This window comes from Gavialis gangeticus, unplaced genomic scaffold (genome assembly GCF_001723915.1).
Source record: "Gavialis gangeticus isolate Ggan-Ray unplaced genomic scaffold, GavGan_comp1, whole genome shotgun sequence".
Lineage (NCBI taxonomy): Eukaryota > Metazoa > Chordata > Crocodylia > Gavialidae > Gavialis > Gavialis gangeticus.
The window spans coordinates 37,635,028-37,649,962 of NW_017729004.1; the positions used below are offsets into that span (position 1 = coordinate 37,635,028).

Consider the following 14,935-nt stretch of genomic DNA (forward strand, 5'->3'; position numbering starts at 1 on the left):
CAGATGTCAGTCTTCCCTCCCCCCCACCCCGCTCCCCCTTCCTCATCTCAGTTTCTGTTTCCCTGCAAGACCGCCTTCTGAATTGCCGAATCTCCAAATTTTTTCCTAATCAATTCAGATGCTTCGAATCGATTCTGAGGTTTTTATGGGTCTCCCAGCTTGATTCAGATTTGATAATACAGCCTCTGAATCGGGCCGAATCTTCTCCAAACCAAATCAGTGACCAAAGCTTTGCACACCCTTAATATTTACAATACCTTAGAAATTTATATTTACAATAGCATGCTGACTCCCTCTCTTTTCTTAAAGAAGTTGGAGTTGATATATCATTTTGATTACTAGTTGCAAAAAAAGTCAGAGGAAAAATAAGATTGAAGATCAGTTACAATTACCACTCTCACTGATATTTTAGCCTTCCTCTTAGAAACCTGGACCTCCTTTGAGCCTGTGAAATCATTCTGCCTCAACACAGGCACTTTTATCTTTTGTTAATTGTATAGTCTGATGTTCTTTGGAGCAGGCCTTGTATATTTTTGCTTGTTATTTTATGTTTCTGCTAAACAGGGAAAAAAGGAACAGGCATTGGCTCACCTGCATGAAAGTGCATGATGATGATCAGTCTAACTGCTCGTATCTGTACAATGTGCTCTGTGTGGAAAAAGGTTCCGGTGAGTCATCTGGGGCAGAAAATTAACATCCAGTGGATGAATTCTTCAGGAAATATTATGGTCCTTTTCTTACAAACATCTAAACCAAAGTTTATCATGTTGTTATATGGAGCATAACTTGCTAGTAGTATTTATGAATGTACTCAGATCAAGGAAGGTATAGACCTTTGAAATCTGGGTAGTGATGGTTCTTGCATCATTCCATTCTACAACTGCGAAAATGAGTATTTCTCAGAATATGGGCCCAGGGTTACAGTTATTATTACTGAAAGTGTACTTTACTGGAATGCATTCATTCATAATGACACTGGGAACCATATGGAGATATTTGAGAATACTTCTGTGGACAAAAGTCTTCCAGAAAGTATATTTACTTCCTTGAAAGTATACCAGAATGTTGCCAAACACAATTAACTAGGTGTAAATAACAGGGATTTTTTCATGGGTATTTTATCTATACTTTTTCAATACTACCTAGATTTTGAGTGGGACATTGATACTAGTTCTCTGGAAACTGCAACTTCCCATTTCTTCATTCAAACAGTGAATATAACTACTGCAGTTGATTAGAAAATCATTTTAAACCAATGAGAAGTTAGCTAAGGACTGCAAGATCTCATTCAAGATCTCATTCAAACTCATTCTGGTTTATCATCCAGCATTAATCAACTATGATCACTATCTTGCAATTGTACAGAGCACCATTCAGAATGTTGTAATTGCAGCTGAAGCTATGCGGGTTGTTTCCCTGTTGCTTATTTCCAAACCTCTCTGTTCCTCTATCTATACTACTGCTTCCATTACTGTTGGTGCTGCTAGTTTCATGATGTACTGGGATGCCAATCTTGATTCCATATCCATGATCAACTTTGTCATTTGTATAGTGTTTTCATTTGTATAGGACTTTTTGGCATACATTTTGTATGCATTTGGTTCAAATGGAAAGCCCATTGTGAATGAAAGGGCAGTGGAGGCACTGTATATTCTTGATTACCCTGTAACACAAGAGGCTTTTTCCATTTTATTGGGAGTAGTGAGTCTAACTGCAGCAAAAACTCACATCTTCAGAAACTTGTTTAAGATTATGTTTCTTGTTATCTTGTTTGGGACGTTCATGGTCTTGTTTTCATTCCAGTGGTTTTAACTTTCTTTGGGAATTTTGGCAGATCAGCCCACAAATCTATAAATACAAACTAATCAACCCAAAGTAGCAGCAACTAGAGTAATTCAATACAAAAAAGTAAAAAACTTACACAGAGTACATATCCTAGTATTGATTTTTGCGGAGGTCCAGGTTGGCCATGATTATAAATGACAAATGTAAAAGTAGGGTGCTAATATAGAAAGATCTCAAAGCTATCTGTAGATTAAAAGACCACGCTCTCAAGGGCAGAGAAGAAACACAGCAGTCAAAGAGGCAGTAGCATGAGATCAAGGGACAAACTAGCAATAGGAAATAAAAGAAAAGAAGAAATGAGTGTGGCAACCGCGTGTGGCAGCCTAAATCCTGGCACTTCTTAACTTTTGAGTGCTTGACTTAAACCTCCTATTTAATGTAAAATGACAACTTTGCATGTGTTCTGTTAGATTTAGAGCTTCTTGTATTAATTTGAGTCCTGTCTATTGGACAGGTCACACGTATTGCTCATTCACTGTCTGGTTGGTCAGGACACACACCCAGAAGAGGGGATGTAAGCAGGCTTTTTACCTTGCTGCTTTAGAGAGACAAGTCAGTTCTGTTTTCAGATTATCAGACCAGGTTATTCCACACAGAAAACCCTTGCCTCTGTATGCCCTCTTTCTTTCAGCATTCCCTCCTAGAGCTCTTAAGAGTCCTCGTGGTTCCACTCTTACTAGTGGACAGTCACTTCCAGCTGGCCCTCAGCCTCCCAGTCAGGCATGCTATCATCAGCTGGCTGCCTGCAGCTGGATTCCAAGCCCTTGAGGGGCCAAACACCTCCTTACAGGTGGGGTATTCTCATCTCCTGGAAGACTGGAATAAGGCCACTGCTTTGGTGTCCTAGCTCCGGTCACTACTGCACCTGCCAAATAAATTTCCAAGGAATACTTCCATGGAGAGGTTCTTTTGAAAGGGGGAAACCAAAAAGTCTCTCAGAAGCTTAAGACAGTCATGGAGAGGACCAAACTCTTAAAAGGAAGACACTATCTCCCAAGTCTAAACCATCAGAAGATGGTGTGCCTGGAATTCTTCAGGAAATATTGTCCTGCCCTTACAAACACCTGGACCAAAGTGTTTCCCTCTACCCATGAAAGGTCAGACATTAAGTGAAATAAGTGTCTGAAAATGTTGCATTATTTAAAGAACTCTTGTGTTACAGAGTACCTGCTATCACCTGCTTTGCTTGAAGTCGACTGTGGCAGATCGTTGTACTCAACACCGGTCAGTTTCCAGGGAGCGCAGGTAGCCTAGCCTAGCAGGACCAGCAGAAAATTCGTGGTTGGTACCATGTGCATGGCCAGAACGGGGAGAACGGCGCGATTCCTTTCCAGAGAGAAAAAGGCTTAAGGCTTAAAACCTAGAGGGGATGCCCTCAGAGACATGCAAAAGCATCAAAGGGTCAGCTAGCAGTAAACTACCTTTCATATTCAACTGTGAGAACCCCTTTCCCAAGGGCCATTAGTAGGAACAAATCAGGACTCTTCTATGATTTAAAGGAATTACTGGCAGTTATGTTACAGACCAGCTACTAGATAGAAGGACAGCATGTATTTTGCCAATAGTGTATAGAGCCGATTGCTAGACTTAGAAAAGTCAGGAGTCAAGACTCCTGGCTGTGGAGGTAAATGGAGCCTTGTAGTTACAGACACTATACATGAGTACATAGATTCGGCATGTTTATATTAAAAGGTCTCATGGAGAGGAGGAAGAAACAGTAGATTTTATCCCCAGCTCTCTATTTTTTGACTAGATGTTACCTAGAGTTGACAGAAGTCTGGACCCTGGTACAAAATGTTAACCACCTCCCAGCATCAGATGATGTGGAGTATGGCAGGAAAATGCTTGTATGTGGTGCTCGTTAGGGGTGTGTGAAATAGGCCACATTCAGTTCAGATTTGGCCTGAATTGAACACAGTGATTCAATTAGGTGATTCAGACCGCTGTCCCTGATTTGATTTGGCCAAATCTAAAGATTTGATGCCAAGTCGGAGAACCAGCGATTCGGCCAGACACAGCTTTAAAAGTTTTTTCTACATACCTTGAGGTACCAGGTGCGGCTCATGAATGTTGAGATAGTGAGGTGGATGGAGCATCCCACAGGAGCGCAGAGGCCCCCCCACATGCTCGGCAGTGAACCCAGAAGTGGACCAGAAGTACTTCCCGTTCACTTCCAGTTCTGGCAGGGAGCATGAAGGGGAGGCCCCCCAGGTTGGCAATTGGCCTCAGGAGGGGCCCGGGTGCCCTCCCAGACCCAGGAGGCACCAGTCATCGAGCCAGGGGGGCACAGGAAGGCACCCCAGCACACTCCCTGGTGGACCTGGAAGTGGACTGGAACTGCTTCTGGTCCACTTCTGGGTCTGCTGCCAAGCGCACTGGGGACCCCCTGGCACTCCTGTGGGACACTTCATCCACCCCACCATCTCAGCATTTATAAGCCACCTGCTACCCTGAGGTGCGTAGAAAAAACATTTAAAGCTGACTATGTCCGAATCGCCGAATCTTTCCAAATTGATTCAGGGGGTTCCGATTCAATTCGGAGAGATTAAAGGGTCTCCTGATTAGATTTGGATTCAGTTAATTGGCCACCAAATTGGGCCAAATCAAATCAGGGACCAAAGCCTCGCACAGCCCTTGTGCTCATTCTCACATGCAGTCTCACTGTTAGAGAAACAAGGAAAGTAAATCACTAAAATAAAGAAACTAATATGGGTATGAGTTTGCTTGAACTGCACTGCCAGGAGGCAGGAAGGCAAATTCATTTTCTTCTTTGTTTAACAAGAGAAGATATCAGGACAAGAAAAGAAAGGGCACATAAGGGGAAGTTGAAAGCAAGAACCCTAAGTCTCTCATTTCACAAGGTGTTCAGGAGTTTTTCATAGATTGGTAGGGGCTGGAAGGGACCTTGCAGATCATCGGGTCCAGCCCCTCCGCTCTAGGCAGGAAGACAACTGGGGTTAGGTGACCCCAGTGAGAGGACTGTCTAAACTCCTCTTGAAAACCTCCAGGGTAGGTGACTGCACCACCTCTGGAGGGAGTTTATTCCACAATCTGGACACCCTGACTGTGAAGTTTTTCCTGGTATTAAGCCTGAAACAGCCTTCCAGGAGTTTGTATCCATTGGTCCTGGTCTTCCCCAGGGGTGCCCTAGTGAACAGTTGTTCATTGAGCTCCTGATGCAGTTTTCTGATATAGTGGTAAGCCATTATCAAGTGCTCTCTCAGCTTTCTCTTCTTTAAACTAGAGACCCAGGTCCCTCAGCCTTTCCTCATATGACTTGCCTTGCAAGTCCCTGATCATATGGGTGGCTCCTTTCTGGACCCTCCCAAGTTTTTCCACATCTTTATTGAATTGCGGCACCCAAAACTGGATGCAGTACTCCAACTGCGGTCTCACCAGTGCTGAGTACAGTGGGAGTATCACTTTCTTAGTTTTACACAAGATGCATTGGTTGATGCATGCCAGTGTGTTGTTTGCCCTGCTGACCACTGCCTCACGCTGACGGCTCATATTCATGCAATGGTCAATCATTACCCCTAAGTCCCTTTTGGTCATGGTGCAAGTCAAGCTGTCACCACTGAGCCTGTATGTATGTTGAGGGTTGTTTGCCGCCAGATGGAGCACCTTACACTTGAAAATGTTGAACTTCATCTGGTCTGCCTAACTCTTGACCCTGTCCAGGTCTACCTGCATCTGCATCCTACCTTCTGGCATGACCACACTGCCCCATAACTTGGTGTCATCCATGAACTTGACCAGTGAGCTTTTCATTCCCCCATCCAAATCATTGATCGAGATCTTGAAAAGCACTGGTCCAAGCATGGACCTGAGGGACACCACTGCTAGCTGAAGCTAGAGAAGGTAATGATGGTATTTGTTCCCTCTCTCTGATCTAATCAGATCAGGACATCTTTCAGACTCAGGATGAAGTCCTAGTGGTGTCATGTTGAATCGTGGGTTCCCAGGGGACAGTGTATAACACCCAATACAGCAAAGCTAGCTTTCTTCAGTCCACACGTCCCACTGAGTTAAACCCAGATAAGCCATGTCCAAAAGAGGTCATCTAATTAACATTAACCAAACACAGCATATTTCAGCGATTCCAAATTAAACTTTTCCTCCCATTTCTAGAATCCTAAGGCTTATTTGCCATGTCAGCCTGTGACTTTACCTGGCATACTGCCACCTTTTAAATTAACTTAAATATTTCCAGTATGGGCTAACAACATGTAAAATGAACCACACATTTAAATCTTGGACCATTTAGAGTAATGCAAGTAATGTCCTCAACTACAACCTCAGCACCACTACACAGGAGCCACGTGCTCTCTGTTTCCATGTTTTAGGGCCGTCTTGGGAATCCCAGCTACTGAATCATTCCAGAGGACAAATACTAGTTATCATAGTCTAATGCTGTATACATCTGCACCAGTTCCTGAAAACTTTCCTGAGACATACGCCAGATTACATCCAGTTTCTTACTAGCAGAGGCACAGAAGAGGAGGAACATATGGGAACAACTTCCATGAATACTGTCACACAACTTCCATGAGTACTAAAAGCTGCAGATTTAACAATACGAAGGAGAAAACTGAGCTAAGCTATGGGCATAAAGATGGCTCCCCAATATGCCAACCCCCTCATAAGCCACCTCAAAGAGGAATGATTAGAAAACTGCACCATCAAATGTCACCATACAAAAGGTTACCTTTTTATTCAGTGGTCTGAACGCCTGAAATTCCCTAAGCATGTTCAATAACTACAACTACCACCCTATTATCAAATTTTCTCTGGAATAATCCTAGGCTAACATTGACCTGCAAGATGCTACAATTATTGTTCCACAATGGCACCCTACAAACCACAATTTACAAAAAGCCCACAGACCACAACCTACTTCCACAAAAACAGTAACCATTCCAAACATATCAAGAAAGCAGTTATCTATAGCCAGGTTCCCAGATACATTTCCTCTAAGAATACCTGTGACAGCCAACTAAAGACTGCCTTTAACTCAGGAGAGACACTCCAGCAAAAATATTTTTTTAAACAACCTACCCAAGTACCTCCCCCCACCTACTACAATACAAGAAGTACACCCCACCACTAACTGCATATCCCTAGTTGTCACACGCTATCCCATAGCAAAACCTGTAAGAAGGATCAAACAGTTTCAGCTAATACTTGAAGAGGATCAGATGCCAAAAGAAATATTACTAAACCCTTTCCTTACCCCAACTCCTGACTTTCCAACAGCCCCCAAACTTTGCCCAACTCATCACCAGAAGCAAACTCCCTGCTGGCCAACAGACAGCATACAGACACAACCCTGCCTGAACAGCAAATGCAAAATCTATCAACGCATCCCCATTGCTACCGTAAGTCAACACATCCGACAATGAAACCATCAGAATCTACAAATCTTATCTGTCGATCACAGAACGTGGTATTTCTCATGCAATGCATCAAACATCCTCATGAAAGCCATGAGCATCTTTCCAAGGAGAATGTGGCAAGTCCCTTTTCTATCTTCACTAGCCAAGCATACAGCACTTGTCATCACTCTGTATCAATTGATTTGATGACTAGAGTACTGGGATAAGGTAGGGTGGAGATGCACCTTATCGAGATTAGCATCTGATGAAGTAAATTTGGGCTCACAAGCATCTCGCATTTAATTATTCTATAAGGTTCATCTGTACTTTGCGTTCTGCCTGTCTTCAGACTAACAAGACTAACTACTTTTGTCTGCTGCTAAAGTACTGAGATACCAATCTGTGCTAAGGAATTTTTAGATGCAATTCTAGCTACAAATGGTCATGTGTATACACTGTCCCAGCAATAGACCAGAAAAAAGTTCAATAGCATGAACCTTTCATAGTATCCATGTGAAGACACTGGGACTAATTAAAAAAATAACAACTTTTCTCTTCTAGTTTCCTTTTACGAGCACATGGAATAAATAATATCAAGATTTCAAAAGAGAGCTGCATCCAGCTGATACAATAAAGCATTCTTGAAAGAGGGATTGAAGACAGAAGAAAAACTGAACAAGAATAGTAGCCTTTGAGTATTATACAAGTCCACAAAATAGATAATATAATATAGATTTTATTGACTTAAAAAATGGCAAGAGTTTTTTTCTGTTTTTAAATAAAATTCACATTTGTTTGCAATAAGAAAGTTCCATATTAAGTCCAACTAATTACCAAAGCAGGAATTGAAGAAAGTATTTTCAGAATCCTAAGGAACACCCCCCACTCACATTTTTTAGAAGTCTAATCAAAGAAAGTACAAGTTTGTCATAATGCTTACATTTATTTACAAGCTTAAATGTTTTATACACCTCAATTTACAGAAAAGGAACTTAGTATTACATTTTGTAGCAATTTATGGTGAAAAAGAAAAGCAATGTGCATGATTAAAACAAACCTTTTATTATTCCAAAAATAGAAGCCAAATATGCTCTATTTGTATGTTTTTGAAGGCATGTTTCTGAAATACAAAAGAGTTTGTAATTAGCCAACCTCATAGCTTGGTGCACTGTTTTGCAGTATTTTGAAATTCTTCCACGTTGCACTGGGATATCATGGTATTAAAAGTGACTGAATGAAAAAACAACATAGCAAACAAGAAATAAACTGTACTCTAGCATTGGCTTGGGGAAAAAAAAGGGAAAATGTATTCTCAGCTCATAAAAAGAATTGGGCTATAGCTGTTATATTGTCAAAAAAGATCTTAAAACCCTGTGGTTAATTCTAGGTTAGATTTCGTTACCAATTTCAGTTTTCACATTTATTAGCACAAACTACTTTAACCTTTACTATTAATACTCTAATGAAGGCCATGTCTACAAATAGAAAAAGGGGATGGTAAAAATTTTCTGCATTTGATTCTTATATTGAATTTTTTTTTTTTTTTAAAGGAAAATTGACATTAGTGTTCATTAGAACTGGGAAATGAGATTGTTGTATAATGCAGCTAGCAACCATTTTCACTTTATTGTAACTTAGTTCTAACTAACGGTTGCTTCCATTTCTTACGGTTCTAGGATTTTCATGAAAGTGCACGAGTTAAAATAAAACAACTGGATTTTCCTTACTTTTATTAAAGTAACAGGGAATGTTGAAAGGAAGAAATCACTGGAAGCACTCTCTGGACAACCACTTTTTGCCAAGTAATACCTGTCCTTTTTGAATAAATCCTTCACTGGATTATCAAAGGCCATACGCAATAGTAAAAACCAATGCAGCTGTATACCCAACAATATAAAAGCACTGCCAACAAATCATACCACCTATGACATTAATAAAACATAAGCAATTCTTGTCAGCAGCATATCAGATGCCACAGAACTGTATTTTCCTAACCCTGGCAGAATTTTGTTAGGACGAATGGTACTTTTTACATGGTCTAAAGTTTTAGACAGGCATGTTTTGCTCACAGACAGAGCCAATTCCTTTCTATTTATTTATTTTTTACTAGCCATGTGTAGGTATATGTTTAAATTCTAAGAGCAGTGGACGTACAATTGCTAACAACTTATCTGTTTTGGAGCCCTCACAATTCCTTGTACTATAAATGCATGATGTATCCCCTTTACATATTGCCTTACTGTCCCTCAGAAACAAAGGCAGTAAGCTTTTTAAAACTGCGCTTTGCTGTTTGTGAATGTAAAAACGTCATTACTCTGATTAAGGTTAGTATTATTTTACATGGATAATTCTTTTAGCACTTATGAGTTCACATTCTGAAAAACTTCATGCTGTACATATTAAGATGTCACCACTTCAGATCTACATATAGCAGCATAATAATAAAAATGCATTTTGGACAGTATTCTCCCTCCCTCCCTTTTTTAATCTTTAATATTTGTTTGAGGTCTCCAACAAGCAGGATTCACCCTGAGATTTTATATTTCTGACCTTTTCTTCCAGTGGGAACTTGTTTTATTCCTCCTGCCTCATTCTGAGACAATAAAAATTAAATAACTGTAACCAAAAAGCTGAAAGACAATGTTTAATAACCTTAAGAAAATGTCATTAATACAATACACACACCAGAAACAAAAAAGCTACGCTGCATAAGGAGACTACTGCATTCTTAGAGGTTCATTTTTCAAAGTATCAGTTTTGAAGAAGTTGTCATCTCATTTTAGTTTTTTCCCCTCTAGAACCACATGGATTTCTCTGGCATCCAAAGTCTCATATGTTAATAAGGCTTCTGCTAAATTCTTGTGTTCTTTTGCATGCGTCTTCAGGATGTTCTTCGCCCGTTCATATGAATCCTAAATAAAAAAAACCCCAAAACCTTAAAAAACCATAACAAAACCAGCTTATTTAAAAAACTATAGTCTTTAGTTGGTACAATTAGAGATAAGTACACCGCACATTCCCAAGATTTACTTACAGCAAGACTTATTTAACTGAATCATTTTGTGTATGCCCCAGAGATTTCAAAGTTTTTACTTTCATATTAATCTTTACACCCATGTTAATATCCTTGCAGAAATGGGGCTTGCGGCTTGGATAAGCAAGTGATTCTGCAGGTCTGTATGTACTATTTAAAAAAAAAAAAAACCCCAAACAAATCTTTAATAAATTTGGAAAAGTTAGCAGATTAAAAAGTCTTTTCCTCAATTAAGGTTTCTGTACAAGTCAAGCTGTAAACTCAGCTCTGTTAGACTACACAGGACAAAACTTGTAAGCCATTTCACAATTCTGAATATTGCTGTAGCTCACAAGAAGCAGCCCAGCCGCAAAATGTTAAAAAAGAAAATTGACAAATTAATGCAGAATTCATTTTTAGGTAATTTTTTTTTCTGAACAGTTATCCTGAACAGTAGCTTTACTAGAGTTATCATCTGAAGAGCCTATCATCACTACCATGTCTAAGCCTAAAAACAGCCACAAGAATCTGGGATGATGTTAAATAAACCAGCATTTCATAAATATCAGTACTGTTAACAGTTTCAATGTATATAGATAAAAGTGATTATTCCCCAAAATACTTCTCAAATGCCTATTGAAAGTAAAAGCTGTAAACCAAACAAAACACTCCACAAAACCATGACTGTAGAGTTCTAAATGAACTCTTTCCTATAACTGCTAGAATTACTGAGATTTATATGAAAATGCTTAGGTGAAAGCTATGAACTACTATATTTCCTCGCATATAAGATGACCATGAATACAAGACAATGACCCCATACATGGAAAATTTATAAATGTTATAATTTTCCAGGTACATAATCTAAGTATTGGAGGGTTGTCTCAATTCCCATCCAGCCCCCACTACCACAGCAGGGAAATCAGTGGCGGGCGGAGGGGGAGTTAGGTGGCCCCCTTGCCCTCTGCCCCACCTACTTCTTCCCCCTGAAGCCTGGCTAAGCCTCTGCCCCTTCCCCCACTTCCTCCCAGTCTCTGCCTCTACCCCCCTGCCCCTTACTTTTAGATGCTGCCCAAGCCAGGAACTTGGAACACAGCTCATGGAAGCTTAGCTCTTGGCTGGCAATGTAGCTGTGTTGGCGCTGCTGAGTGGCCAGGCAGGTAATGCAGCACTGTCAGTTCTGTTGACTGGAGGAGCAGGGGAAAGTTTTCATGTTCTCTATGCCCAGGAGTGACTTCAGCCTGAGCCGGAGCCAAGCTATGCTTGACAGTAAGGGGGAGGGTGAGAAATTGCAGAGGGGAAGCGAAATAAGGGGCAGGAGGCTGCTGTGCATGTGCAGCAGCAGCCTGCTCCCCACTCCACTTCACATATGAATATAAGACGAGGGGCTTTTTCCCCCTTACGCTGATCGGTGGGGGCAGGGAACCTTGTCTTACAGTTGAGTAAATGCAGTAGCATGAAAATGAAAAAACAATCCCTCCTGTAATCTAAAATAGTGGCATGGTATTTAGTGAAGCTACCACATTAATTTACCATAACACAACTCTCTTGTAAATGCAGTTATGTAAATAATGAATACATCCAGAGTTTGGATAACCTAGCCAACCTGCTCTACACATCTTCATTATAAACCAAATACTATTAACAACTGTTCAAGGGAATTAAATGTGAAGAGATGGTTTCATATTCAATACAGGTGCAATTTTAAGAACATTTCTGTACTTTGTAAAGTAATGCATATTATTAAGTTATATATTAACCTATTTAGTTGTTCAGCCCCTCTCTTACATGTGATAAGTAAATATAGGCAAACACAATTCTTACTCTTAAAAGTGTTCTTACTTCCTCTTCAACTGCAGATTGCGTTTCTGGACTAAGTCTCCTTGCGTCAGTGTAGGTCATGACACCAAGCTAAACAAAAAATTGGTCACCAGAAACAAAAATATGATCCATTTCAATAAAACACTGGTGATATTCAGAGCATTGTACAAAACATGCACCCCTGCCCAAGACGTACATAAATAAATCTGGTAAATGAGAAAAATATACAAGTCCTTTTTTAAAGGACCTTGTAAAAATCCACAAGTCAAAGAAAGGCATGAACTATGAAGTCACTGAAGGATTATATTTCACAAAGACAATCTAGCTTCCATTAATAGTACCTTCTATTTGGGTTTGGCATTTTACTGTTTTTCACCACTTTTTTTCAACTATTTATGCCAATCTGTCTGAAAGTCTGAAAAACAGATTTCTCCCCAATATACCTTCAAAATGCTACCAAAGACTAAAATTTACCTTCAACTTTTGAAGCAATGGGTCTTTACTGTAAACTTTTCAATAAGGATTAGCAAGGCTTCTTAAAGAAATCTGCTTAATACAAAGATTTCTAATCTACAGAATATTCTGAACTCAACAAGAAAGCCAACTTTATATTCTGTCAGAGTTGGAACTTTTAACCAGTCAAGTCATTAACTTCAATTTTTTACCATCAGTTAGCAGACTGTTTTGATTTCTATGGAGCCCGATCTTTCACAATTTTGTTTTTGCACAATTTCAATAACCCTGGATGATTAATTGACCAATTTTACCTTCTCACTCATTCCAAATCTAGTCACCATCATGTTTGCTATTTTAGTAGCATTGTCAAAGTCACTAGAAGCACCTAGATATTAAAACACATACAAAGTGAAGTTAGTCTTAACAAAACCAAAAGCTACATAAAAAAAACTTAATATCCATTGACAGATTCTTTAGACACAGCTCTCTACTTGCCTGTTGTGATGTGGTCACTTCCAAATATGAGTTCTTCTGCTACCCTCCCTCCCATACTAACATCCATCTGTGCAAGCAGTTGGGATTTAGTTTCACTCCATCCGTCATTATCTGGTAGCAGAGACACCTATAATGTGTAAAATGATGGTCACTTACAGTACAAGGAAAAAGACTGTGATCAAAGTCTGCAAATACTATGGGTTAGAGATTTACTCTGTTGGGGTTGCTCTGACTAGTCCAAAGTAGACATACAGCAAGTATTTGATCATTCCCAGAGTCCCACACTACTACTGTCAGAGGAGGTGTGACTGGGATGCTGCTGGACCAGCCTTCTGAGATGAAAAACTGGAATTTAAATAGAATAGCTAAGAGCTGACATATCTGAAGTCAACAACCAAGGCCAGGTTCAAACTTCAAAGGAATTCACTTCCTTCCTATTCCCTGTATTTGTGCACTGAGCACAGGTCAGCTTGTCCAGAGGATCCTGATCAGTCACAACTGATTGAACACACTAAGTTGAATGGATATTTAAAACACAACAGGAAACAAGTCACATTGCTCTATGACATTTTTAAGGAACAGGATAGAAATAGCAAAGGGATTAGGTCTGTCCTAAAACCAATACAAAGGACTAAACAGCAACATCTTTTAGACAAAATACCCTTGAAAAAAATGTGGGCTTTAATGAACTTTCTATGAAGAGGTGTGCTTTATGGATCTTTTTCCCCCCTAGCCACTCTGTAAGAGCTTTGTCCTTGGCTACTATGCTATCTGAAATAATCCAGGAAGCCACCAGCATATAAGATTCATTCCTTGCAAGCTTCAACCACTACCAATTGTTAGCAGGCCTGAAGTTAAAGGCAGCATTTCTCTAACTGTAGGAAATGGGAACACCAAGCCAGAAAAAGCAACAGGGACTATTTCTCTCTTTGTGCATCTTTTTAGTAGATGAATGTTAGCTTATTAGAGTAATTCTGTAGCACTACGACATGTTTTAGCACGGGGTGGGCAAAATACAGTCCACAGGCCAAACTTGGCCTGCCAAGGGATTCTATCTGGCCCTCAACCACACCTGGTGCAGGCACAGGGGGCAGCCCAGGCCATGGTGTATGCAGCCAGTCCCACCACCCCTGGATGCATGGGGGGGGTGGGGGGGGGAAGAAGCACAGCAGCTGGACTCAGCTTCCCAGTAGTCCCTTGTCTGGCTGCTCCTGCCAGTGTCTCTGCTGCCAAACCTGGTCCCACTGCCCCACACCCACTGCTGGTGGTGCCAGATGGGGTGGGCAGTTGTGTGAAGTCCCCATGGAGTCCAGCCTGGGACCCATGCAAGTAGGGCATGCTTGGCTGGCTGGATGGGATGAGGCTGCTGGCAGGTGAGGAGTTGCATCCAGGAACAGGATGGACAAGCAGGGCCACGACTGTGGGGGTAGTGACAGCACAGGACCAGAGCCAGGGCCAGGGCCGAGCTGCAATCTACTCCCCACAGATCTCCTTGCCTGCAGAACCAGCACTAATTGCAGGGATGAGCAGAGAACAGATTGCAGCTCTGCTCTGGGTCACCAGCCCTGTGTTGTCACCACCTCATGATCCTGGCCCCAGGATAGGATCAATTGTGCCTCCCACCCCTCCAACAACTCACCTAAACTCCTTAAGTAGCCCTCCAGCCTAAATAATTGCCCACTCCTGCTTTAGTGGCACTGCATTGGTGAGAAACTTCTTGACAATTAAAAAAAGGTTAACTAAACATATCCTAAATTTAGTTTTAAAAATCCTTACATGTCCCAGAGTCGGTCCTCGTGCCATGATTGTAGCTTTGTTGATTGGCATTGCATCTTTGGTATAGTAAGCAACAATAGCATGACCCGATTCATGATATGCTGTGATTGTTCTGTTTCTGTCGTCAATTTTCACACTTTTACGTTCAGGTCCT

General features: G+C 40.8%; 1 protein-coding gene and 1 long non-coding RNA gene across 4 annotated transcripts in view; one reads left to right on the forward strand and one right to left on the reverse strand.

Moving 5' to 3' along the window:
• Positions 1–12,815, forward strand: part of LOC109291305 — a 13,918-nt gene extending 1,103 nt beyond the window's left edge. The window contains exons 2-3 of the long non-coding RNA XR_002095807.1: positions 10,221–10,224; positions 12,345–12,815. This is a non-coding gene — a long non-coding RNA (uncharacterized LOC109291305). The remainder of the gene's footprint in view (positions 1–10,220; positions 10,225–12,344) is intronic.
• Positions 7,941–14,935, reverse strand: part of YME1L1 (YME1 like 1 ATPase) — a 58,651-nt gene continuing 51,656 nt past the window's right edge. For 2 of the 3 annotated variants that reach the window (XM_019508247.1, XM_019508245.1), the window contains exons 16-19: positions 13,006–13,132; positions 12,822–12,895; positions 12,058–12,144; positions 7,941–10,132 (exon numbers count right to left, since the gene is read on the reverse strand). In XM_019508247.1, the coding sequence (XP_019363792.1) occupies positions 9,995–10,132; positions 12,058–12,144; positions 12,822–12,895; positions 13,006–13,132 (426 nt within the window). In that variant the 3' untranslated portion in view covers positions 7,941–9,994. The remainder of the gene's footprint in view (positions 10,133–12,057; positions 12,145–12,821; positions 12,896–13,005; positions 13,133–14,935) is intronic. The other variant, XM_019508246.1, reaches the window with a different exon arrangement.